Source organism: Abramis brama (genome assembly GCF_963993115.1).
Source record: "Abramis brama genome assembly, chromosome: 8".
Classification (NCBI taxonomy): Eukaryota; Metazoa; Chordata; class Actinopteri; order Cypriniformes; family Leuciscidae; genus Abramis; species Abramis brama.
This window is the reverse complement of record NC_139970.1, coordinates 10952988-10978663: the sequence shown is the minus strand read 5'-3', so window position 1 is coordinate 10978663 and position 25676 is coordinate 10952988. Positions and strand designations below refer to the sequence as shown.

General features: G+C 38.7%; 2 protein-coding genes across 4 annotated transcripts in view; both read right to left on the bottom strand.

Moving 5' to 3' along the window:
* Nucleotides 1–15300, bottom strand: part of atf2 (activating transcription factor 2) — a 36240-nt gene extending 20940 nt beyond the window's left edge. Inside the window, exons 1-7 of one of the 3 annotated variants that reach the window (XM_084122540.1) lie at nucleotides 15163–15300; nucleotides 13408–13477; nucleotides 13200–13296; nucleotides 12994–13112; nucleotides 9130–9255; nucleotides 4592–4758; nucleotides 3611–3725 (exon numbers count right to left, since the gene is read on the bottom strand). In XM_084122540.1, coding sequence (XP_083978666.1) covers nucleotides 3611–3725; nucleotides 4592–4758; nucleotides 9130–9255; nucleotides 12994–13112; nucleotides 13200–13296; nucleotides 13408–13477; nucleotides 15163–15245 — 777 coding nt within the window. In that variant the 5' untranslated portion in view covers nucleotides 15246–15300. Of the gene's footprint in view, nucleotides 1–3610; nucleotides 3726–4591; nucleotides 4759–9129; nucleotides 9256–12993; nucleotides 13113–13199; nucleotides 13297–13407; nucleotides 13478–14860; nucleotides 14962–15162 lie in introns of those variants that run through there. The other 2 variants (XM_084122539.1, XM_084122541.1) reach the window with 2 other exon arrangements.
* Nucleotides 15301–15896: 596 nt separating this feature from the next.
* Nucleotides 15897–22713, bottom strand: atp5mc3a (ATP synthase membrane subunit c locus 3a). Its single transcript, XM_084122938.1, has 5 exons — nucleotides 22625–22713; nucleotides 22371–22438; nucleotides 19518–19592; nucleotides 17781–17968; nucleotides 15897–16535 (listed from the first exon to the last, which is right to left on the bottom strand). Exons 1-5 carry the CDS (start codon nucleotides 22659–22661, stop codon nucleotides 16421–16423), a joined length of 483 nt encoding a protein of 160 aa, XP_083979064.1. The 5' UTR covers nucleotides 22662–22713; the 3' UTR covers nucleotides 15897–16420.
* Between the last annotated feature and the right edge of the window lie 2963 nt (nucleotides 22714–25676).

The window sequence follows — 25676 nt, the reverse complement described above, 5'->3', positions numbered from 1 at the left end:
AGTCCTGTAAAAAGCCTGTAGAAAACACTGGACTACGGCATAAGGGGAATTGAAACATTTTCTTTGTTTGTTTGTTTCTTTCCCATCCCTCTCCTTTCCTCCTGCTGAAAGCCTACGGGACATAATCATATGCTGTTCAGTGTTCCAATCACACACACACACACACACACACGGTTTTAACTGCCCCAGACACGTGTGTATGAGTGATAATATGTCTCTGCATAAATTAGCGCACCCCACACGGGCTGACGTCGTGAAAGAGGCGCAGTGTCCTTCATAAGAGCCAACATCATCAACCAGCACACACTTCACCCTTGTGCGTCAATTAAAAAGAGTTACACACAGGTCCACAGTGGACAAAAATGTCTGTGTCAAAAATATTTCATAGAAATTTGAAGCTTGGGAGCACAGACTGAAGTCTGGTCTAATTTTAAAGAAGACCCTTGTTGTTGAAGTAAAAAAAATTAAAGGTTTAAGTTTATGAAAATGATTTATGAACATTATTGTATATAAAATATATATTTTACGAAACAAGTTGAACTCTAAAACTGCTAAAAAAGTTGTGTTCCAAATTTGAGGTTGATATCTCAAAAAATTAGCTTTCGGTAAGATCTTGTTTGGACGCAGTACCAATTTTTCCCCATTTTTTTTTTTTTTTTTTTTTACATTTAAATGTTGAAGCCTTGCCTACAGAATGAAAGCCTATTAACAAAGATTGCATCATTGTATAGTTAAATGGCTAAATATAATAAACTAAATGGTTTTCAATGGGGACATTTTTGTCCTCAAGGTCCTGAGTGAAACTATTTTGTGTACCTAGAGAAAAATAGATTCATTAAAGGAAATATTTGAAGGATTTAAACATATAAAGGAAAGGTGAAATAGTAAAATTCCAATAAAAATACCCACCTATGCCAATATTTATGTAGTTGGCATTAACACAGGTAAAATGATTAAAAAAAAAAAAATTGAAAAAGACAAATAATGTCTATAATGTCGCACAAACTCAACGCACTGGAGTCATGTTTAAAAGAGGTTACATGTCTTTCAAGCACATTTTGTTTCTCCATGACGGATTTGTGGGACTGTTCACATCTGGTCAGGACACAGACGGCTCGTAGTAACATGCGTCTCCTGTGACCACTTGTGATTAGAAAGGCAGAGTTTTAAAAAAAAGGAAAACATTTCAAGCTGAACGGTTATTTCAGTCAAGCTTCTGTGAACTTCAGATGTGTGTGTGTGACGATCATCTGAGATGGACCCTATACACACTTATTACACTCATCTACTGCATCATAATTCTGCAGCACTCCAACACTGTCTAATTAGACAAATAAAAAAACAGTCTGCCCTTCACAAACATTTTGGACCAAAACCTACTGAGACCTAAAGTGCCCCTATTATGCTATTTTAAAGGTTCCTAATTTTGTTTTAGAGTCTCCTACAATAAGTTTACATGCATCCAATGTCAAAAAACACTTAAATTTTCTCATAATATACACTGCACATCACCTAATTTATCGAAGAGTCTGAAACTGGTTCATTTAGAAAATTCAAGTCTCTCTAAACCCCTTCTTTCTGAGAGTCTGCTCAGCTCTGATTGGTCACATGGCCTAGTGTGTTGTGATTGGTCGACCGCTTACAGCTTGTGTCGGGAACCAAACGCTCATTACCATTTCTGAAATTCAGCTCTTCCTCAGCACTTGATTCACAGTGATACGAACAGTAACGATGGCGTCGGTTTTACCGAATCGGTTCCAGCTCGAGTCCTCATCCTTTTGAACTGCATCAAAGTGGATTTGCAGAAAACAGCGTATTCTCGACATGATCAAACTCTTCCAGTCTTAGATACATCTACAGCGTTTGAGGGTCAAAGCAGACGTTGTTCACCGGCAGCCAATGAAGACCACTGACTGGCATTATGCAAATGTGTTACAAACCTACTAAGGTTTAACAGGGAGTGAGACTGGAATTACTGACGACTCGTTTTGGAAGTTCAGAATCAATCCTTTCTTTTAGGAGACAAACTTTATTTGTCATGCGCTTTGATCTTTAAAACTTTGCAGACATTTTACATTCACAAACAGCTGTATCACACACTACATGAAAGGTAATGTTCGAAAAAGCATAATTGGGACACTTTAAACAGCATTTTAAGGCATCATATGTGCTTTCCAAAGGCTTTTAAAATATTAGGCTGCTGTCTAATACACCTTTGTTTAGACCAGGGATGGGCAACTTCGGTCCTGGAGGGCCACTGTCCTACAGAGTTTAGCTCCAACCCTGAAAAAATCACCTGCCTGTAATTTTCTAGTAATCCTGAGGACCTTGATTAGCTTGTTCAGGTGTGTTTGATTAGGGTTGGAGCTAAACTCTGTAGGACAGTGGCCCTCCAGGACCGAAGTTGCCCATCCCTGGTTCAGACATTCAAAGGCAGCATTAAGTGTGTCCTTCACAGACCAGGCAATCCCAGAATCCATTCTAGTTCTTTCCCTGAAGTCCACTTAAATTGTTCAAGGTTTCATTTCAAAAAGAAATCTCAATAAGAAATTTCAACAATGTTTTTTAAAGGAATAGTTCACCCAAAAATGAAAAGCCCGTAAGACTTTCATTCATCTTCAGAACACAAATGAAGAACTTTTTATTTCTGTTCCTCCATTAACAGCGTGAGAGGAACCAATGAGGTTCAATCTCGTGTTACGCATCACATTTGAGCTTCAGCAAGAACCAGTGAGGTTCATTCTCATGTTACGCATCATGTTTGAGCTTCTGCAAGAACCAATGAGGTTCATTCTCGTGTTACGCAGCACGTTTGAGCTTCGGCGAGAGGTTTGTTCTCGTGCATCAAGCAGGTTCAGTTGAGCTTCTGTTTATGTTCGCTGATCAATGTTTATATGTGAATAAAAGTTTAAATTAAATCTGTTCATCATATGTGACCCTGGATCACAAAACCAGCCATAAGTCGCATGCGTATATCTGTGGCAATAGCCAGCAATACACTGTATGGGTCAAAATTTTATGCCAAAAATCATTAGGATATTAAGTAAAGATCATGTTCCGTGAAGATATTTTGTAAATGTGATTTTTTTACAACATCAGGTTCCAGATTTTCAGATAGTTGTATCTCTGCCAAATATTGTCCTATCCTACAAACCATACATCAATGGAAATCTTATTTATTCAATAAAAAAAATGCCCTTTTGACTGGTTTTGTGGTCCAGGGTCACATATAAAGCAATCATGACTCCTCAGAAAACTAAGGCTAAACCGCTGGATTCATATGGATTAGTTTTACAATCTCTTTATGAACTTTTTGAAGCGTCAAAGTGTCACTTGCGTAGCTGTCAATGCAGGGACAGAAATTTGTTTTTCCCGAAGATGAACGAAAGTCTTTCAGGTTTGAAATAACATGAAGGTGAGTAAATGACCAAATTTTAATTTTTGGGGTGAACTATCCCTTTAACTAGCCGTTTCAGGTGTGTTTGATCAGGGTTGGAACTGAACTTCGCAGGATGGTAATTCGCCAGGATCAGGAAAATGATTGTACAGGTGTTTTTTAAGCACACCCAAGAGAGAGGAGCGTGTGTGTGTGTGTGTGTGGGACACTCACAGGAATGGCAGTGGGTATGTGTACGCTGGAGCTAGCGATGGTGGCTGGAATAGCGACGGGCATCGTCTGACCGTTCGGCAGCTGCAGGAGAACCGGAAACGTGCCGGACACCGGACTGAAGACAGAGACAGAGAGAGAGATGGGGGGAAAAGAAACTAAATTCATTTCAGACATAAAATTAACTTTACTGTAATACAGAATTTAAATATACAAATAAATAAGCTACAAACACAAGATACACAGCATCATGCTTTAAAGTCAACATGAAACAGCATTTGCATGGTATTTTACTGTACGTAATGTGACATTTTCCTGAGTGAAACAGGATATTCAATGAGGATAAATGGGGCAGGATTTTAGATTAGATGGTTTCTTATCAGATTTGAGTCAATCATATTCACAACATTTATCGTTATTTGCTATTGTTGGCGTCACTTTTTTTATTTGAATATTAGCTAGCATTAAATTACTGCTATAAGTTACATAAAACAGCTATTTGGCTTTTTGTTCAAATTAAAAACAGTATTTCTGAGTGACTTCAGGGTAAAAGGAAAGCTCAGGCGTGGAGCAAGATATTACATTTTAATTAAATATTACAAAGGCAAACATTATTGTTTCCCTTTGTGATGAATCGTGCACAAAAATGTATTAAAAAGTAGTATAAAAGCATGTATTAAAAAGCAATAGTTCTGTGTTCATGTTGACTTTAAGTGAAGTATTGAACATAAAAAACAACAGCATGAATTTTCTCTTCAATTGGTGTGTGAAACAAAACAAAAGGCTCAAATAAAAGCGGTCTAATGGTCGAGAACATATCAAATCTATGAGGTGAAAGTATAAAGGCACATGGATCACAAGCAAATGAAACGAAATCATAAATTCTCCAAGTAAATGAGTGACCAAAATGAGGCGTAAAAGGTGAAAATGATGTCAAACTAGGAGAGAAGCAGAATAAATACGTAACGTTTAGAAGTTACTTACACTATGGATCTACTAGAGGATGGGACCTGGGTTATAACAGAGCTAGATGTTGGAGATGGGAGAGCTTGCTGAATAACAACACCAGCCTCAGAGCTGGCCAGAAGCACATTTGGGACTTGGAGGGAGGCAGGACGGACTATAGTGGAGATCGGCTGCAAAGAAACCTCCTGGAAACACCACACGAGAGCCAAGCTGACACACACAACTACACTTCTGAGTCTGTCCATCACTGCTCTGAGCTAGTGGCCTTTACACCACATTCATGGTTCATCTATGAATTAAGAGACCACAATTTGTAGTGTCTTAGAGTTGTTGAATGACAGCTGGAAAGAGTCAAGACAAAATAACTGTACTGCCATTTACACTACCATTCAATGGTTTGGGGTCTGTATGATTTTTTTTAATGCTTAAAACTGTAATATTACAGTAAAATTACTGTAATATTGCAAAATATTGTTACAATTTAAAATAACTGTTTTCTATTGTAATATATTGTAAAATGTAATGTATTCCTGTGATCAAAGCTGAATTTTCAGCATCATTACTCCAGTCTTCAGTGTCATGATCCTTCAGAAATCATTCTGATTTGATGCTCAAGAAACATTTCAATGTTGTGCTGCTTAATATTTTTGTGGAAACTGTGATAAAAAATTTCAGGATTATTTGATGAACAGAAAGAAACTGCATTTATTTGAAATACGAGTTTGTGTGTCATTTTAAATGTCTTTTACTGTCCCTTTTGATCAACTGCATCTGTGAAGCTTCAGTTATTCGGCAAGGTTGTACATTTCCTGAAGAAAATGTGAGTGGTGCTTGCAGTTGCAAAACTCAGCACTCGGTTGCTAGGGTGTGGTTACACCGTTACCATGGTGATATTTACAGACTGATTTCCCAACCGAAACAAACGAGCCCACCTCCATGTCTATATGATGTTCTGGTGCTGAGATAAAGCTTATTCATGTGTTTGTACGGTTGCTAGGGTAGTCTATATGGTTGCTAGGGTTTGCTTATACAGTTTATACAGTTAAAAAGCCCAACTCTGTGTTTCTACAATGTTGTGGTGCTGAGATTTTGCTTGTTAATATTGTTTAATGGTTGCTAGGGTCCTGTAACTGGTTGCTACGGCATGACTATGAAGTTGTTATGTCACTACTTATTGGCTACTTGAGGCCGAGTCAAAAGAGCCCAACCCCGAGTCTCTCTGACCTTCTGATCCAAAGATATGATCTTACGAATTATATGCCAATGTTAAGTCTATGGAACTTTTTTCGGACAATTTATCCCAAGGATAAAAGGCAAAGATGTTTATTTTATTTTTTTAGTTCTTACAAAAAATAAAACCGTACTGACCCCAAACTTTTAAATGACAGTGTAACAAGAAAAAGGTTACACTTTATTTTATATTGTCCATGTTACAATGCAATTATACATTTAAATACTGAGTAATAATAATTAACTACATGTAATTAACTATAGGGTTTAGTTGCATGTAATTATGCATAATTTATAGTTATTAGTACAGTAACTATATGTAATGTGTAACAAGGACACTAAAATAAAGTGTTACCGTAATAAGTATTGAATAAGTGATATTCTCTGCATAGAGTTCACATTAGAGCTGAAGGTAAATACAGATCACAGAGTTCTCAAAGTGAATGATTATTATTATAGATGTTAAGTCAGAATCAGCATATTAGCTGAATTAGGAAGGAAGGAAGTCTCATCCTTCTCACACACTCTGTCCAACTAAGATATTTTTTCATAGATGGTTCACCACTGATTGTTTTGTAGCTCTATGAAGAAATGTATTTCATCTAAAAGCAAGGAGCTCCAGGACAAGCTAGCAGAAGCAGACAGCTTTCACGGGTGGACTGAGGGGAGACGGCCACATGGATCTGGACTGCTAACACAAAGGCTGTAGGTCAAACACAGGGAGGGGAGACCCAGCGACCAACAATTACTGACAACACAGTTCTGCACAGTAAGAGCCTAGGGTCGTGCAGGGTGGACCTTCCTTGCGATTAGTTGCTTTGCATTGAAAAAAAGCCACTAAATGACGAGCCATTGGCGTCGGAAGAAAAAAAAAGTGGGTGGGTCCTCCCCCAGAAAAATGTTACTGGAGTAAATACCATTTCATTCTGGTGCCTTTTAATTAAGTAAACTAAACTCCACTTAACGTCGGGCGGTTCTTTGCCTCCACGTCGTGCATTAAATGCACAGCTATCCGTGGATTATCCCCCTAATACGGTAATTTGCCAGCAATGACAACTTAAAGCTGTTATTGATGTTTGCAACGCAATATTTGACTGGAAAGGTACAACGGGCGGTTACTTTCGTCAGTTGCGGCTCGTTGAGAAATATAATGTAGCGATTCAGCGGAAATGGAGTTTAATTTATTAATTTTAATAAAAAATATATAGTTATTTTAATTCCTCAAGTGGAATGGATTTGACTGACGGCGCTCTGAAAAGCGAACAGACAAATGCGCTGAATTAGAGACGGTAAAAGTGAGTGGGTATAATATCATTGATCTTAAAAAGTGATATACATATACAATGGTTCCGACGCCCATGTGACGAGCACTAATGCCTGGTTCAGATTACACGATTTTAGCCTGATTTTGGCACGGTCCGCTTGCCGTAGGGTGCCGTGGGGATTCGTAAACGACAACAGGCGTCAGGACGCAAGATTCGATCGTTTCATCTCGTATAGTGTGTGTCACGGTGGACGACAACCGACTAGCGTCTGCGATGCTTCACGACATCACGATTAAAAGACTAGCATGTTTCAATTTTTTTCAGGTCCTCCACATCGGGTTCAGTCAAGAGCGAGTGAGTGTGTGTGTGTGTGTGTGCGCGAGCGAGTGCTTGTGTATGTATGTGTGCGAGTGTGTGTGTGTGTGTATGCAAGTGAGCGTGAGTGAGTGTGTGTGTGCATGTGTGTGTGTGAGTGAGAGTGTGAGCGAGTGAGTTTGAGTGTGTGCATGTGTGAGTGAATGAGTGAGTGTGTGTGTATGTATGTATGTGTGCAAGTGAGTGTGTGAGTGAGTGCGTGTGCATGTATGTGTGCAAGTGAGTGTGTGAGTGAGTGTGTGCAAGTGAGCAAGAGTGAGTGTGCATGTGCATGTGTGTGTGAGTGAGAGCGAGTGAGTTTAAGTGAGTGTGTATGTGTGTGTGTGTGTGAGCAAGAGTGTGTGTGTGTGTGTGTGTGTGTGTGTGTGTGTGTGAGAGTGTGAACGAGTGAGTGTGTGTGTGTGTGTGAGTGAGTGTGTGAGTGCATGTGTATGTACTAGGGATGGTAAGATTAACCGATTCGCATCAGTGCATCGGCATAAAAGCTAACGATGCGATGCATCGATTTAAATAAGTGTGCATCGGATAAGTTGGCATTTGTATCGCGATGCATCGTTTCTAACATATTTGCATCGGTAAAAAACGATTTATTAATTTATATTTATTAGTAGATGTGCTATACTTGTACTATTTAGAAAGTAAACAATCATTTGTGACCAATATTTTATTATGTAACTGCTGCGTCCACAACGAACGCGAATAGAGCGTCTGGAGCTAGTGGTTTCCATGTTAAAAAGACGCGTTGACGCGCGTCTGGTGGTCTTGCGGCGCGATAGACACGTTTAGCATGGCGCGATGGACGCGATTTCCCCTCATTCGCGTCTCATCACCATCACTCAACTGTTGCTCAAGCGCGTTCTCTCATCACCACTGCTGCAGCTGCTACGTGAATATGACGCATCACAACACTACGGAGTGCGAGGCGTGTCATGAGAGTCACCTACAACCTTAAAGTAGGATATATATATTTGCATTTGAATACAGTTATGAACGTTTATTTTTTATTATTGTTTGTTAAAACAGCATTTCAGCTGAAAAAAAAAAGTTTTTTTTTGTGAAAACCAAATCTTTTGTTTGTGAAAGAGCCATTAAAAGTCAGGCACTTAAGCTACTTTATGATTTGCTGTATGTCTGATATTTATTTTAAAATAAATAAAAGTTAACTATCTATAATTGCATAGCATCATATTACATTGAATCGCATCACGCTGAATCGCATCGAAATCGTATCGCACCGCATCGTAATAGTAGTGAATCGTATCGCATTGCATCGGTAGCTGCTTATATGTATCTTTAATGTATCGTATCGTTGGCTATGCATCGAGATGCGTATCGAAAAGATCACATAATCACATTATCTGACACAGTGACTATCGTAACAGACAAAAGAATTGGGTAACACTTTATTTTACAGTGTCCTTGTTACATATGTTACATGTACTTACCATAGTAATAACAGTAAATAACGCATAAATACATGCAACTAACCCTCAACCAAACCCTAATCCTACCCTAACCCTATAGTAAGTACATGTAGTTGCTTAATATTACTCAGTGCTTAAATATATAATTACACTGTAACAATGACACCTTAAAATAAAGTGTAACCAAAAATCATGTAATCTGAACCCGGCACAAGTAAGACTGAGCTAAACCAGTGCTGATGTATTTCTCCCCGTGTCTCACCTTGTCGTCGGTGGTGGTGGACTCGGGGTGGGGGAGGGGACTGTCCCGCTGGGACTCGATGGGTGTGTGCTCCTCTATCTTGTTTCGAACAACAGGAGTCGCAAGCGGAGACAAGTCCAGAGGCAACTGCAATAACCACACATACAACAGCATTTGATTCTCACAATACTCCATGAGACCTTAAATGGATGTTGAAATGTTCAATTAAATTAGTTTCATAAGTTACTTTTTGATGGAAGATTATAAATGATGAATCATGCACAATAAGACACATCTTTAAGACTTTTGCCTATGAAACACACTTGCACCTACACTACCGTTCAAAAGTTTGGGGTCAGTAATATACAGTGAGGAAAATAAGTATTTGAACACCCTGCTATTTTGCAAGTTCTCCCACTTAGAAATCATGGAGGGGTCTGAAATCATCATCGTAGGTGCATGTCCACTGTGAGAGACATAATCGAAAAAAAAAAATCCAGAAATCACAATGTATGATTTTTTAACTATTTATTTGTATGATACAGCTGCAAATAAGTATTTGAACACCTGAGAAAATCAATGTTAATATTTGGTACAGTAGCCTTTGTTTGCAATTACAGAGGTCAAACGTTTCCTGTAGTTTTTCACCAGGTTTGCACACACTGCAGGAGGGATTTTGGCCCACTCCTCCACACAGATCTTCTCTAGATCAGTCAGGTTTCTGGGCTGTCGCTGAGAAACACGGAGTTTGAGCTCCCTCCAAAGATTCTCTATTGGGTTTAGGTCTGGAGACTGGCTAGGCCACGCCAGAACCTTGATATGCTTCTTACAGAGCCACTCCTTGGTTATCCTGGCTGTGTGCTTCGGGTCATTGTCATGTTGGAAGACCCAGCCTCGACCCATCTTCAATGCTCTAACTGAGGGAAGGAGGTTGTTCCCCAAAATCTCGCAATACATGGCCCCGGTCATCCTCTCCTTAATACAGTGCAGTCGCCCTGTCCCATGTGCAGAAAAACACCCCCAAAGCATGATGCTACCACCCCCATGCTTCACAGTAGGGATGGTGTTCTTGGGATGGTACTCATCATTCTTCTTCCTCCAAACACGTTTAGTGGAATTATGACCAAAAAGTTCTATTTTGGTCTCATCTGACCACATGACTTTCTCCCATGACTCCTCTGGATCATCCAAATGGTCATTGGCAAACTTAAGACGGGCCTTGACATGTGCTGGTTTAAGCAGGGGAACCTTCCGTGCCATGCATGATTTCAAACCATGACGTCTTAGTGTATTACCAACAGTAACCTTGGAAACGGTGGTCCCAGCTCTTTTCAGGTCATTGACCAGCTCCTCCCGTGTAGTTCTGGGCTGATTTCTCACCTTTCTTAGGATCATTGAGACCCCACGAGGTGAGATCTTGCATGGAGCCCCAGTCCGAGGGAGACTGACAGTCATGTTTAGCTTCTTCCATTTTCTAATGATTGCTCCAACAGTGGACCTTTTTTCACCAAGCTGCTTGGCAATTTCCCCGTAGCCCTTTCCAGCCTTGTGGAGGTGTACAATTTTGTCTCTAGTGTCTTTGGACAGCTCTTTGGTCTTGGCCATGTTAGTAGTTGGATTCTTACTGATTGTATGGGGTGGACAGGTGTCTTTATGCAGCTAACGACCTCAAACAGGTGCATCTAATTTAGGATAATAAATGGAGTGGAGGTGGACATTTTAAAGGCAGACTAACAGGTCTTTGAGGGTCAGAATTCTAGCTGATAGACAGGTGTTCAAATACTTATTTGCAGCTGTATCATACAAATAAATAGTTAAAAAATCATACATTGTGATTTCTGGATTTTTTTTTTTAGATTATGTCTCTCACAGTGGACATGCACCTACGATGACAATTTCAGACCCCTCCATGATTTCCAAGTGGGAGAACTAGCAAAATAGCAGGGTGTTCAAATACTTATTTTTAGGGATGCACCGATGCATCGGCTGAACATCGGTAACGGGCGATATTTGCCTCGTTAACTGCCATCGGCCATCGGGAAATAAAAATGACATTCGCCGATGTCACATGGGCGTCAGTTTGGTTTGAAATGTGCTGGGGACAGAGACGCATTCGGAAGTGCATTTTCAGAAGTGCTGGGTACAATGACGCATTCATTTTTTTTCTCTCTTTCGCGCAGGTTATGTTTTGAAAGACGATGTCCTGTAGCTCAGGCACGGCCCCACTTTTCAACAGGCCCATCCAAAACTTAAAAAAAAAAAAAAAAACTTTTACTATATTCTAATTTTGTCAATAATTATAATAAAAAAATCGCCAATAAGCTCATAATTTGTGCTAAAATAGTGTAGTTTTAAAAACCATTTTAAAAAGCTGGTTATATTTTGATGTTTCTGCGCAAGTTCAGCAGACAGTGAGGTTCGGGTTTGTTCCGATCAGAGCTCGTGAGTGGAGAGCGCATTTCTGAATATTCCGCTCTGCTCGCTCGCTCAACACAGATGTCCTGTTGCCTGGTTCGAAAATATGTGGAATAAGGGCTGCTTCCGACTAAAAGTTTTTTTCTAGTCGACTAGTAGGCTAGTTGTTCATTTAAGTCATTCGTGGACAAATCGCCCCTTTATATTAATTTAATTACTTATATAGCCTACAGGATAATGAGCGTTTACGTAATATAGCCGCACTCAAGCGCACGACCGCACGCATAAAGCTTGCCACAAAGAACCGGTAAAAGTAATGATTATGAATGCGTCTAAATGTGTCTAAATACGCTGTGAATGTGAATGTGCATTATACGCTGAGTTTCGGTTCATTTATGAGACGAACTCCAGTTCACTTGCCGGCGCCTCCATGTCGTGATTCTGCTATATTCTTATTTATTAAATCCAGGCAATTGGTTCATGAAACATTGATTAAAATTAAGATATAATTAATTCAAAACGAAATTCAATTTAAAGAAAGGCAGCTGTTCTGTTTGAGGTCTCTGTGAAAGTTGTAAAGCAGTCTTTTAGTGCCGCTTTCAGAGCGCTCACGTCCGTAACAGAGAACTGACACGTTGTTTTTTCCCTCATAAATGCGAACACGAAAAATAAAATAAATATTATAATGTTTTTTTGTTGGGTCAGACAATGATTACCAAATTTCTCTCTCATATTGCTCCTCATAACCACTGAAAAAGAACTTGTCATAAATAAGGTTATAACTAATGTCAACCAGAAAGTGACATTAAAGGTTGTTTTTGTTTCATAAATTGGTCTGATTGAATTTGTGCTCATTCTAGGATAGTGTGATCAAGAGCCGAAATACTTGTATGTTTCCGTGGCACAAAAGAAGGAATAAATAACAAAAAGAAAAAACATCGGCATCGGCCATCGGCCAAGTTGTTATGTTAAACATCGGTATCGGCCCAGAATTTCCCAATCGGTGCATCCCTACTTATTTTCCTCACTGTATATATATAATACTTTTATTCAGCAAGGACACATTCATTTGATCAGAAGTGACAGTAAAGACATGTATAATGTTACACAAGATTTCTATTTCAAATAAATGTTCTTTTGAACTTTCTATTCATGCTGAAAATAAAGTGTGTCAAGGTTTCCCACAAATTATGAAGCAGCACAACAGTTTTCAACATTGATAATAATGAGAAATGCTTTTTATCAGCATATTTAAATGAGGATCATGTGACACTGAAGACTGTCATAATGATGCTTTAAATTCAGCTTTGATCACAGGGATAAATTACATTTTAAAATGTAATATTGTACTATTTCTGTTTTTACTGCAATTTTGATCAAACAAATGCAGCGTTTGTGAGCAAAAATACTTAATTTATAGTGTATTTGCAAAATGATCACATAACTTGCAGAATAAACTGGCATCTTTACCTTCTTAACGTCATCCTCGGTGGCCTTCTTAAAGTCGTGCTCAAACGGGCTGGTGAGCTCGTTGAACAGCCCGACCTCCTCGCAGTTCTTCAGGAAGCGGGTCGGCGTCGGCGTCTGGTCTGCAACGGCAGCCAATAAACCCAGACACCCATGAACAACTACAGTTTGAGTTTGGTTTCTCTTATTGTGACGGTCAGGAGACTCACCAGCGATGATGACGCTCTCATTGCGAGCCGGACCGAATCTCAGGGTCATCTCATGCTTGTGTTTGTGCACCGCCAGGTGGTCTTCATTTGTGAATCGCTGTTGCAGGCAGACAGGCAGTGTGTAAAGCATGTGAAAAAGAAAGCATGTAACTTAATTGCAGTGTTTATTTAAGTGTGTGTTAGTGTTTTTAAGTCAGTGATCACATGCCTGTCCGCAGCCAGGAGCAGTGCAGAGGAACGGTTTATCATCACTCATATTCACAGCTTCAGTCTGCCACCTGATCACATGGGGGAAGTCACATCAAACACGCAACTTTTCATTAGTCAACAACGTAATGATTTAAAGCCACACCTAAGAACAGAAACACATGACTTGTACAGTACCGGTCAAAAGTTTAGAAACATTGCTATTTTTAATGTTTTTGACAAAGTGTCTGATGCTCACCAAGGCTACATTTAATTGATGAAAAATTATATTGTGAAATATTGTTACAATTTCAATTAATGGTTTTCTATGTAAATATATATTAAAGTGTAATTTATTCCTGTGATCAAAGCTGAATTTTCAGCATCATTACTCCAGTCTTCAGTGTCACATGATCCTTCAGAAATCATTCTAATATGATGATTTATTATTATTAATGTTTAAACCAGTTGTGCTGCTTAATATTTTTATAACCTGTTATATCTTTTTCAGAATTATTTGATAAATATATATATATATATTTTTTTTAAAGAACATTATTTATTTAAAATAGAAATCTTTACAATATACACTACTGTTCAAAATTTAGGGATTAGTAAAATAAAAAATGTTTTGGTTGAAAGAAATTAATACTTTAAGCAAGGATGTGTCAAATTGATATAAAGGTGATAGTAAAGATTTATTTTGTTAGAAAAGATTTATATATATATATATTTACTTTTTATTCATCAGTGAATCATGAAAAAAAGTATCACAGGTTATAAAAAATATTAAGCAGCACAACTTTCCAACATTGATAATAAATCATCATATTAGAATGATTTCTGAAGGATCATGTGACACTGAAGACTGGAGTAATGATGCTGAAAAGTCAGCTTTGATCACAGGAATAAATTACATTTTACTATATATTCACATAGAAACCCATTATTTTAAACTGTAATAATATTTCATAATATTAATGTATTTCATTAATTTTTCATCAAATAAATGTAGGCTTTATGAGCATAAGAGACTTCTTTCAAAAATAAATAAATAAATAATGTTTCCAAACTTTTGACTGGTCCGGCACTGTTTATCAATCAGCATTAATCTATAATCATAAGTAACATTGAGTATTAATCAGCACTGCTGTTACTGAATTGGTGTTGTTTCAGACCAAGCTGTCACAGCAGATTTGACAGGACACAGATAAGGATTAAAAGTAGAATGACAGGTATCATTGCATCCCTATCTATGTAATTTAATATAACTTAAATACTTGACATTGGTGTCTATGTGCTTGTTAAACCCCTCACTCACTCACATGCAGTGGTGAATGTGCTCTAATGTGATGTTCAGTCTGATATCAACACAAACCTATTGTCACATTCTGCTTTACGTCCTTCTATATATCACTGTATTTCTATACTATCACAACGCTAAAGTTAAAGCGCTAGTGTCTTTAACCACAAACCTGCAATAGTTTAGTGTATTTCCAGCGACGCCGGGACTGTATCAACACTAAACAGATTGTTTACATCAGTCTCAGCAAGCTAATCAATGCTCAGCCTCATCTCTCATTCATTTCAATGGGACCTCAGCTAGCTGTTAGCATGCGTCGCCATATTAACAACAAAGAAACACCGACAAGCTCTGAACATGTCATAGAGCTGCGTTTTTATTGTGTTACATATTCAGACTATTCTACTAGCCAACCCAAAGCTATTTTAAAGGCGTGTCTGTTTATAAATAGTGTGCATTGACGCGCTTACTCACCCGCAGGCTGAACCCTGAAGAGCCAAAGCCCACTTATTCCAACTCTCGCGAGAATTAGGACCTCCATTAAAGCCAAAACACATTTGCCAAACTCTCGCGAGACGTAGGTACTCATGCTCGCCCCAGAGCCAAGCCCTTTAAACTCTTATCTCGCGATAAATGTGTGCTCTGCTGACCCCTTCAGAGCTAAAGTGATGAGCTCTCCTTTGGTGTATCGTTTTTTTTATTATTATTTAAACACGATTTAACACCTGATTTTGTAATGTAACGCAAAGCATATAATATGCATAAGTAAAAGCGGCAATACATTAAAGTCCTATTAATTAATGGTCGCCAATGCTGTAACAATAAGCAATACATTTGTTGCAGGTTTTATTATTTGTAAACGTAGTAGGTAAATAAAAATACAACTGTTAATTGGTAGTTCAGGTCCATATAATAATATTAACATTTTGATCTTGGTGTATTAGTAAATGTTAAAATAACTAAGATTAATACATGCTTTATAAGTATTTATATTGTTAGTTCATGTGAACTAATGTAGTTAACTAATGAAACCTTATCGTAAAGTATTACCACAAAAACGTACGTTTCACTGAAGTTCTCTTCACAAAAAGTTAGACAGATTATGTACGTCACTCCAAAACAAAACTAAAGTTGCTCACCTTGCTCATTGGTAACGTATACCACAAACACAGGGCACATGAATAGAAATGAAGCAGACACCACAGAGAAACGGTAAACTGTGATCTAAATTTATTTAATGCAATTTACAAATGCAATTGTGGCTTTCAACAGACTTTCAACCAATTGCTATAAATTTACAGTCACACTATCAACCAGCAGTTTAACCCCTGAAAACATCTGAGTGGACTCACACACTCACACACTCACACACTCACACACTCACACACTCACACACTCACACACTCACACACTCACACACTCACACACTCACACACTCACACACTCACACACTCACACACTCACACACTCACACACTCCTGATGTACAGAAAGTGCTATCAGGTTCTTTATATCCGTGAAGCAGCACCGATGGAGCTGTTGCTGTTCTTATTTAATGGGCATGAATATGATTTGGTTAAATAGTTAAACAATATTTAATTGTTACATGATTTCTTTTAACAGTGGACGTGATACTTCTTTCCTCCTGCAGAGACCAACAGCAGACGTTTTGGTAGCAACAGCAAAAACACGTAGTCATAACTGCACTAAATGTGTTCCACAACTAGCAGATTTTACATGGCGAACAGGATGAGGAAAGCAACCATCAAACAGAAGAGCCCCATGGCTTCAGACAGAGCAAAACCCAGGATGGCGTAAGAGAAGAGCTGCTGCTTTAGAGACGGGTTCCTGCAACAACACAACACAGAACACAGCGCTTTACTAGAAATTACATGCAGAGATACTTGCAAACATTGACTAAGATTGTTTTAAATTCTTTGAAATTAGCAGCATTTCCATCCAAAGTTATGAATGCATCTATGAATATCGCATAAAACATTTGTGAATAAAGCAGCGTTTCCATCCCATGTGTTCAAGGACCAGCACTTCTTGGGAAATTGGCACAAAATATCTGTGATAAAAAAAGGAAGTTACTGCAATCGGGGAAGAAACTGTGGCTCTTTTTTCCTCCATCATAAATGAGTTGCGTCTCAGAGCGTCAGACAAAACGCAATAAACGCTGTCATGTTCTCTTGCGTTCGGATGCTGGTGTTTGGGAAGGCAATCAGGCGAGACTTTCTGAGGGAATTAAACCAAATCACTCTGATGATAGACTTTGGCTCAGGCGTTTCAGAACCATCAAACCAACATTTCAGATGCTGTGATGCGATTGGTCCACTGGTTAGTCCAGCCATCCAATCACATTGCTGAGGCAGTCACATGACATTTTTTGTTACGCATCGAGGTATTTATTTGGTAAATGTGTTTCCATCGTAGTTTATGCATACATCTCATTAAAAAAACATGGAATATCCATCCAGCACTTTATGCGACATCCCAAAATCCGAAAATAGAAATGGTGGATGGAAACATAGCTGGTGAAATGTACAGACTCATTAACCATTAAAACGCTTCCGAATTTCTTCTCGTCTGTGTCAGTCTCCTACGCGGTTTACGCTGTAAATACAGTAAACACAGTAATTCTACATCCGAACGCCGGCTCCCCGTTGGCCGCTCCTGAGGTGATCATGTGACCAGCGTCAGCCAATGGCATTGGTATTAAAGCGCTGCACTGTATTTATGACAAAGCGTAGAAGACGTGAAGAAATTGTTGAATAAAGTTGCTGTTTTTGTGCACAAAAACTGTTCTCATCACTTCATTAACATTAAGGTTGAACCAATGGAGTCACATGAACTATTTTAACGATGTCTTTACTACCTCTCTGGACCTTGAAAGTTGTAATTAAATTGCTGTCTATGGAGGGGTCAGAGAGCTCTACGTTAATATTACGTTTTTCATATAAAAAGACTATTTCACATTTATTACCATTTTTACTGTATTTTTGAACAAATAATTGCAGCCATGTTTTTTTTTAATGCTGCTAACCCTAAACTTCTGATCAGTAGTGTAGAAGACCGTGAACTGCATCTGACCTGGCATATCCGATGATAAGGCTCCCGAACACCGTTCCGATCCCAGCCCCGGATCCAGCCACTCCCACGGTGGCAGCTCCCGCTCCGATGAACTTGGCGGCGGTGTCGATGTCGCGGCTCACGGCGCTGGTCTGGAAGCTCCTGAGGGCCTGAGTGAAGGCCGACTGAGGCAGGACAGCACCACTGACCTACAGGTGCAAGACAGGGCTTACTTGACCTCTACACGACCCGAGTGTGTTCGGCCTGCCACCTATCATGCTTTAACAGCAATCGAGCTACAACATGGTGTCAGATGCAATGTGACAATCACATTTCTCACCAGAAGGAATAATTACTGAGTTTATAAGGAGCAGATAAGCATGACCATTTTTTTTAAATGCCATATAGTGTTAGGTCACCCCAAAAAAAAATTATAGGGATGCACGATATATCGTCCACCATATCGGTATCGGCCTATATATGATAATTTTTTATGTTATCGTTATCGGCCGATTAAAAAGATTTGGTCGATATATTAAAGTCGATAAATAATGGATAATTTCCTTCAGCTGATTCATGAAATGAATCACTTCAAAAAGGAAAATACAGTTCAGTGCAACATGTGCAGCGCAAGTCTGTCATATAATATTCACATAAAATTCTGAGAACATTATAATAGTGTGCTTGGGACATGGATTTGAATGGTGAGAAGTTTTTTTTTAATCAGGCTCTCAAATTATAGAAAAATCTGGATTTAGATTTATCGGCCAATAAACCGGTCATCGGCTTTCAAATATAAATAATTATCGGCCAACATTTTCATATCGGTGCATCCCTAAAAAAATAAAATAAAATTGTCATCGTTTACTCACCCACACGTCACTTCAAACCCATGAGACTTCAGTTCATCGTCGAAACACACAAAGTTATTTCTAATGAAAGCTGAGAGGTTTTTGTCCCTCCAATGAAAGTCCAGGAAACCAAAACTTAAAGGCATCCATAAAGGCATCATAAAATGAACCAATATGAATGTTCTTGGAAACAGATATGATCACTTAAATGATGAACACATTTAATTTACGATTAACCGAAGATGTATGGGCTTGGAATGACTTGAGGGCGAGTTCATTATCTCATATCACCCTGTGGTCTGTGTGGGTCCTAACGCCCCAGTGTAGTGACGGGGACAAGAGCACCGTCCTTCAGATGAGACGTAAAACCAAGGTCCTGACTCTCTGTGGTCATTAAAAATCCCATGGCATTTCTCATAAAGAGTAGGGGTGTAACCCCGGTGTCCTGGCCACATTCCACCCATTGGCCCTTACCAATCATGGCCTCCTAATAATCCCCTTACATTGAATTGGCTCTATCACTCTCTCTCCTCTCTCCACCTATAGCTGGTGTGTGGTGAGCGCACTGGCGCCGTTGTTCTGTGGCTGCCGTCGCATCATCCAAGTGGATGCTGCACACTGGTGGTGGTTGAGGAGAGATCCCCTGATATGATTGTAAAGCGCTTTGGGTGTACAGTAGTACATATGAAAGCGCTATATAAATGCCTCATTCTATGAACTATTCCTTTAACACGCTTGCAGTGGATCAGAGAAGCTCTATCTCAACAAATCAAGTTGATAAAGTTATATTTCATCTTTTGTCTCTGATGCCTTGTATGCCTCATCTCATCTACAAAGCAGGACCTTCAAGCCTGCAATAAAGAGTTATTATAAGTGAAAGGAGCTTAAAGGCAGGTTTGACAGTCACCTCGGGTTTGGCCTCTGGTCTGGAGAGCACAGCAGCGGAGAGCGGCCTGTACAGGGACCTGGAGCCCGCACGCACCTACAGCACACAAAACACACGGACTGTCACCAGGTTATAAGAGAACCACCTAGACAGCTGTCAAAAAAGGGGGTGAATTTGAAAGAAACAGTGTTGGACAGTTTTCTGAAAGGCATGTATGCTGGGAAAGGTCAGTTCTGGCTCAAGGTTCACCACAAGAAGTTGTGCATTCAATGCTGACTATTATAAGACACCTTTATGATGATGCATTTATATTAGGAGTATTAAAGGGCCCCTATTATGGGTTTTCGAATATTCCCTTTCATGCAGTGTGTAATACAGATGTTTGTGAATGTAAACGTTCTGCAAAGTTGTAAAGTCGAAAGTGCACGATAAATAAAGTTATTGTCTCCCAAAAGAAAGAATCGACTCTGAACTGACTATACGAGTATTTTTTAATTTGAATCTCACTGCGTGACGCCTTTCGCGAAGCCCACAACACGTCATTTTACTGACCACAGCTTCTCAAGTCCAAAGCCGGATTCGCAATACACTTGCTCATGAAAGATGGGTCAGTACTCGGTTTATTTGGAACAACTTGCTCCTCAGAATCACAACCTGTATGTATGATTAATTATAGATCATTTTATATTTTTTATCGGATTGATGTGGTAAAAACGACGCCATCGTTGCGGTCTCTTACAGTGTGTAGAGCTGACGTTCAGTTATGCTAATGGACGTGTAGTTTCCAACAGGCGCTGTAAGCAGTCGACCAATCACAACAGACTTGGGTCATCTGACCAATCAGAGCAGAGCAGCTCACGGAGAGGAGGGATTTAGAGAGATGGATTCACCTGTTGAGTCGTTTGAGAATCATTGAAAAATGTGATGATGTGCAGTGTATATTATGTGTTTTTTGACCTTTGATGCATGAAAACCTGTTGTAGGAGACACAATTTAGGAGCCTTTAAAAGAGCATAATAGGGGCACTTTAAATAGTCTTCATGTATGACATATCCATTAAAACCCTAAACAAGTGTGTACTGCCGAGATACCAGTACCAACAACCTGTCTGGCTACGTTCACACTGCAAGCCTTAGTGCTCAATTTTTATTGCATAGCTGTTCACTTGTTGTTATACATGTAATACAATATCAGATTGTAGTGTGAACAGATCATGGTCCTGAACTGACCCCGCATGTGCAAAAGAACGATAAAGAGACGTCACGCAGCACGCTGTCATTCGGAAGTAAATACTGAGGACATAAAAGTAAGTGATTACGTGATTATTTATAGTGTGATCAGCGAATTTAAACACTTTTGCCTGTATAGAAAGCGGTCACTGTAATACTTATGAGCTCTGACATCACTGTCCTTCACTGACTACCTTTCGCACAGGTCTTGATAACGTCGCCGGGTATGTACAGTCTTTAAAGCGACTCCGATTGGGCGCAGAATCGAGACGAATGTTGCTCTACAGTGTCGGAAAAGTTGCATGAATTCCGATATGAATGTTCAGAATGATTAGGCTATCAGTCCGGTATCAGATTTAGGAGCACATATGGAAATGGCCCAAAACAGAAATGAAAAGATCAGATTTCATGTGGTTTGTCACTGTCCTGAGGAAAAACAGATCTGACTCACATGTGAGCAAAAAAAACAAACACTGAACAAACTGTCCTGTTCTCTTAAAGGGATAGTTCACCCAAAAATGAAAACTCTGTCAGTAATTACTCTCCCTCATGTTGTTCCAACCCCGTAAGACCTTCGTTCATCTTCAGAACACAAATTAAGATATTTTTGATGAAATCTGAGAGCTGGATCACTCCTCCATAGGCCTCTATGTTACTGAAACTTGCCGGCCCAGAAAAGTTAGTAAAGACAATGTTTAAAATAGTCCAAGTGACTACAGTGGCTCAACCTTAAGTTTATCAAGCGACGAGAATACTTTTTGTGCGCAAAAACAAACAAAAATAACAACTTCTTCTGTGTGTGCCTCTGAGTGAGTTCACGTAGTGTAACAGCGCAGCGCTTCTGGGTCGTACGTCAGAACGTAGGCTCACTATTGGCCGACGCTGGTCATGTGTGTGATGCTGGCCAATAGTGAGCCTACGTTCTGACGTACGACCCAGAAGCCGGCAAGTTTCACTTACATAGCAGCCTATGAGTGAGACAGCTCTCAGATTTCACCAAAAATATCTTAATTTGTGTTCTGAAGATGAACGAAAGTCTTACTGGGTTGGAACAACATGAGGGAGAGTAATTACTGACAGAATTTTCATTTTTGGGCGAACTAACCCTTTAAATGTTACAGGTTCAGTCCCACAACAGGACATCCCGTGAAGGAGCTCCATTGTGCCCTTGATAAAGACAACCTTCATCTCGGGTTACACCAGGGGGACCGCCACTGAAATGCCTTACTCTAAGATACTTTGCAGGATATCAACAAATAAAAGTCAGCAAATAAAAATAAACAAAACCCCTTTGAGGTGATAGAAAGACAACTGACATCTCCATCACTGCAATACACAGGCTAACGTTACCAGACTATGTGGAATAACCACTTTCCACTAACACAGAAGACGGACCAGATTAATGTCTTCATATCTAGCACAGCGTTTGACCTTACCGAACTCAAAACTTTGAGCTTAAAGCAAAAGGTCAAAGGTTATCTACAACAGCGCGTGACGTTTCACATTAACCCTTTTAAATCCGTCCAGGAATGAATGAATTACTGACGTCATGTTCAACCCGCAGGCCGAACAGCAACAACAAAACACACAGTTAAACACACACACTAACACTGAGTTACCAGCACTCACTCACTCACTCACTCACCAGGGCGGGTGTGGAGACGAACTTCGCGCAGGTGAACATGTTGAAATGTGAGTGATTTTGAGCGGCTTCTGCAAAGACAAAATATGAGGTCAGAGGAGATTTATAATAAGAGCTTAAGAAATACAGCTGTCGTACGCCACAAAAACATCTCCTGACAATGTCCCGATCAAACCCGCAACCCTGTGCTCATACAGATGGAGGATGAAGGATGGATGTAGATTTGAGATTTATCTGTTCGGAATGAACGCACTCACCGAAAGCAGAGGTCGAACCACTGGCTGCACTGCGCATGCGCACAACTGACTCTGCGTAATGACCCGGATGTTGGTGTGACGTCAACGCAAGGTCGTTGCTTTCGAGCTTTATTGGAAAGAGCTTCAGAGACAATTACACCAATGTAATATGGATGTATTAACAATAATTGCATTTTTGTTTAAAGATGGAAAGCAGCCTTTCAGAGCGTTTCATATAGTGAAATATTTATTTATTTAAAACGGCTTTAATTATATATATATATATATATATATATATATATATATATATATATATATATATATATATTTAATATTTAGCCTACAGAAATACATAACACATTACAAGCGGGCACACAAAAGGAAAAATATGCAAAATGAAATAAATAATATTTGATGTTCTCATAGCTTTTTTATTTGAGTATAGTTTCTTAAATTAATAGCAGCAAAAAGTGTTTGATGTGAATGTAAATGCGGATTAGATTAAAGGTTACAGAACTTGACTGCTTATAATAAAACATACAATGAGTAATTGTATAAAAATATATATATATTTTGGTATAATTATGACCAGTGTTGTTGGGTAAGTTACTATAAAGAAATATCTAATTACTTGCTACTAATTACATGTTTAACAGTTTAATTAGATTACTGTAGATTACTCTAAAAAGTATTGCATTGCTTAATAAAGTTGAACAACACGAGGATAGACACAACACTGCACTTTAATTCTTTCAAAGATACATTATACAATTGCATAAATTATTCTTGAATTAACCAAAGTATTTAAAGGGAGAAGGTTAAAATTATAACATAGCCTAAATCTTTACATAAGACGTTGAATATTAATGGTAAATCTATTGTTATATATGGGATTGTTCTAAAGTCTATACAGTATTTAATGCAATTACATCATAACAACTAATTAAATTGCTAAAAAATTAAGAGTAATCACTTTACTTTTTCAATGGAAAAATAATTGTAATTAATTACACCCAACACGAGTATGTCATAAAAAGTTGAAATTATGACAAAAAGTTGAAATTGAGTCACAATAATGACAGGAATTCTGTAAAAAATAAATAAAAAAAATCTGATTTTTTTTAAATGTCATATTTGTGACTAATTATGCCATAATTTCAACTTTTTATCTCATGATTATGATTTACCAAAGCATGATTTTCTTAAAAACGTTGACTAAGTAATACTGCCCTAATTGTGTTAAATTTTATAGGCCTGTATTAAAGATATGGACAATCCAAACCATAAAGTGATTCAGATTATATCATGTAACAGAAGGACAGACACCAGGAACGCAGACTATAGAAGTCAATGGGGACCAGCATCTCTTTGGTTACAGACGTTCTTCAAAATATCTTCTTTTGTGTTCAGCAGAGGAAAGAAACTCGTGCAGGTTTGAAACAGCTTGAGGGAGAGTAAATGATGACAGAATTTTCCTTTTTAAGTGAGCTATCCTATTCCAGTGGGTTGTATAGCCTAGGCTACTCGATGGCGTAGAGAGAGTTCAGCGTGACGGTAATCACAGATAAAGAAAGAGTCAGGTAAATCCATACATAACATATAGGTACACATAGGGATCGACGAGACAAACCAGTGAGAGAATAGAGGAGTGTATATAGTCCTTAATGAGTGGTGACGGGTGTAAGTATTCTGGTGCGAGTGAACGAGTTGGTTCTGGTGCTGATGGTAGAATCTGTGAATATCTCTGTTCAACAAAAAGATAAAAAAATAATAATAGTGTAATCTGCCCATGTAAACCCTATAGGTTTCCTCTGGTCTCTCAGGCTCAGAGGTGCGATGTATAACAGTGTCCCAGAGCAGCGTCTGCCGAAAGCTGTCCTGCTCTTCTTCATGCAGTATTTGTCTGGTTGAGTGATGAATGATGAATGGCTCGTGTGGAGGTTCAGGTAATGATGCACAGACGGCTCGAGCCTCAGGTGAGATGATCAGGGCAGGTGAGAGGGACTCAAACACACACACACACACACACACACACACACACACACACACTGATCCAGATATACCTCACCACCACTCTAATGCTGTTAGAAGGTTTTAAATATTATAAGACATGTTATGCTCTTTTATGTTAAAGTCCCCCTGTGGTGAAAATCCAGCTTTTAATGTTGTTTATGTGTCTATGTGGTGTTTTTAATATGCTTTAAGACAAACCATGTGTAAATTCATAAGTCGACAGCATTGCTGAGTATTTTCTCCTTAAAACTGCAGTGAACCAAAGACAGTCTCAAAAACACGCTTTGAAATCGCTGGTGTTTCTGACGTCACAAACTACCTTGTAACCAATCAGATCAACGTGTGATGTCAAGGAGTGGATCTCTGAGCTGAGTGAGTGAGTGGAGGCGGGGCTCATTTGCATATTCATGGTGTCGAGTTACATTCAAGTCATGAAGACTTTTTTTGGGAGGAAAAAACTGCAGTTTTTGTGATCATAGATGAGTTTTAAGGGATACAATTATTAACAAGGAGACTTTAAATAGATTTGTTTAAAATAGGATGTTAAATAGCAGCTTTGCAGTTTATTCATATTATATCAATTAATATAAAACTCTTAGGCTTGGGATTATGCTTTAGTTCAGTTAGGAGGATTAGCTCAATTTAGTTCAATTACTGGTGTTCATCTTGAGACAAAACAATGGCACTGACACACTGCAAGTTGCTTTCAGTCAAGCATGCATTTTAATCCGACTAGACTTAAACCTTGTCTGTGAAACCAGCCATTAGAGAATTATATCTAATAATCTCATTCATCATAACCCATCGAAGCCCATTTCTGCCACATAGGAAAAAAATACTATTCCTTCGTAAATCATTAATCAAAATGATATTATGACACTCATAATTAAGTTGAAATAATGACTTTTTATCTCATAATTATGACTTTTTATGTTATAATAATGATTTTAATCTTATAATTAAGGCTTAAGATAGTCTACACTGTAAAAAATTTGCTGTAGTTTTGCAGCTGTTTGCCAGTAACTTACTGTAGATTTAAATTGATGTTATTTACTGGCAA

Excerpts from the sequence above, each read along its gene's own strand:
- atp5mc3a (XM_084122938.1), bottom strand. The coding sequence starts at position 22,661 with ATGCGCAGTGCAGCCAGTGGTTCGACCTCTGCTTTCG. Across the intron at positions 22,439-22,624 it reads TGGTTCGACCTCTGCTTTCG|AAGCCGCTCAAAATCACTCA; the intron begins GTGAGTGCGTTC and ends TTGTCTTTGCAG. Across the intron at positions 17,969-19,517 it reads GACCAGAGGCCAAACCCGAG|GTCAGTGGTGCTGTCCTGCC; the intron begins GTGACTGTCAAA and ends TTGCACCTGTAG.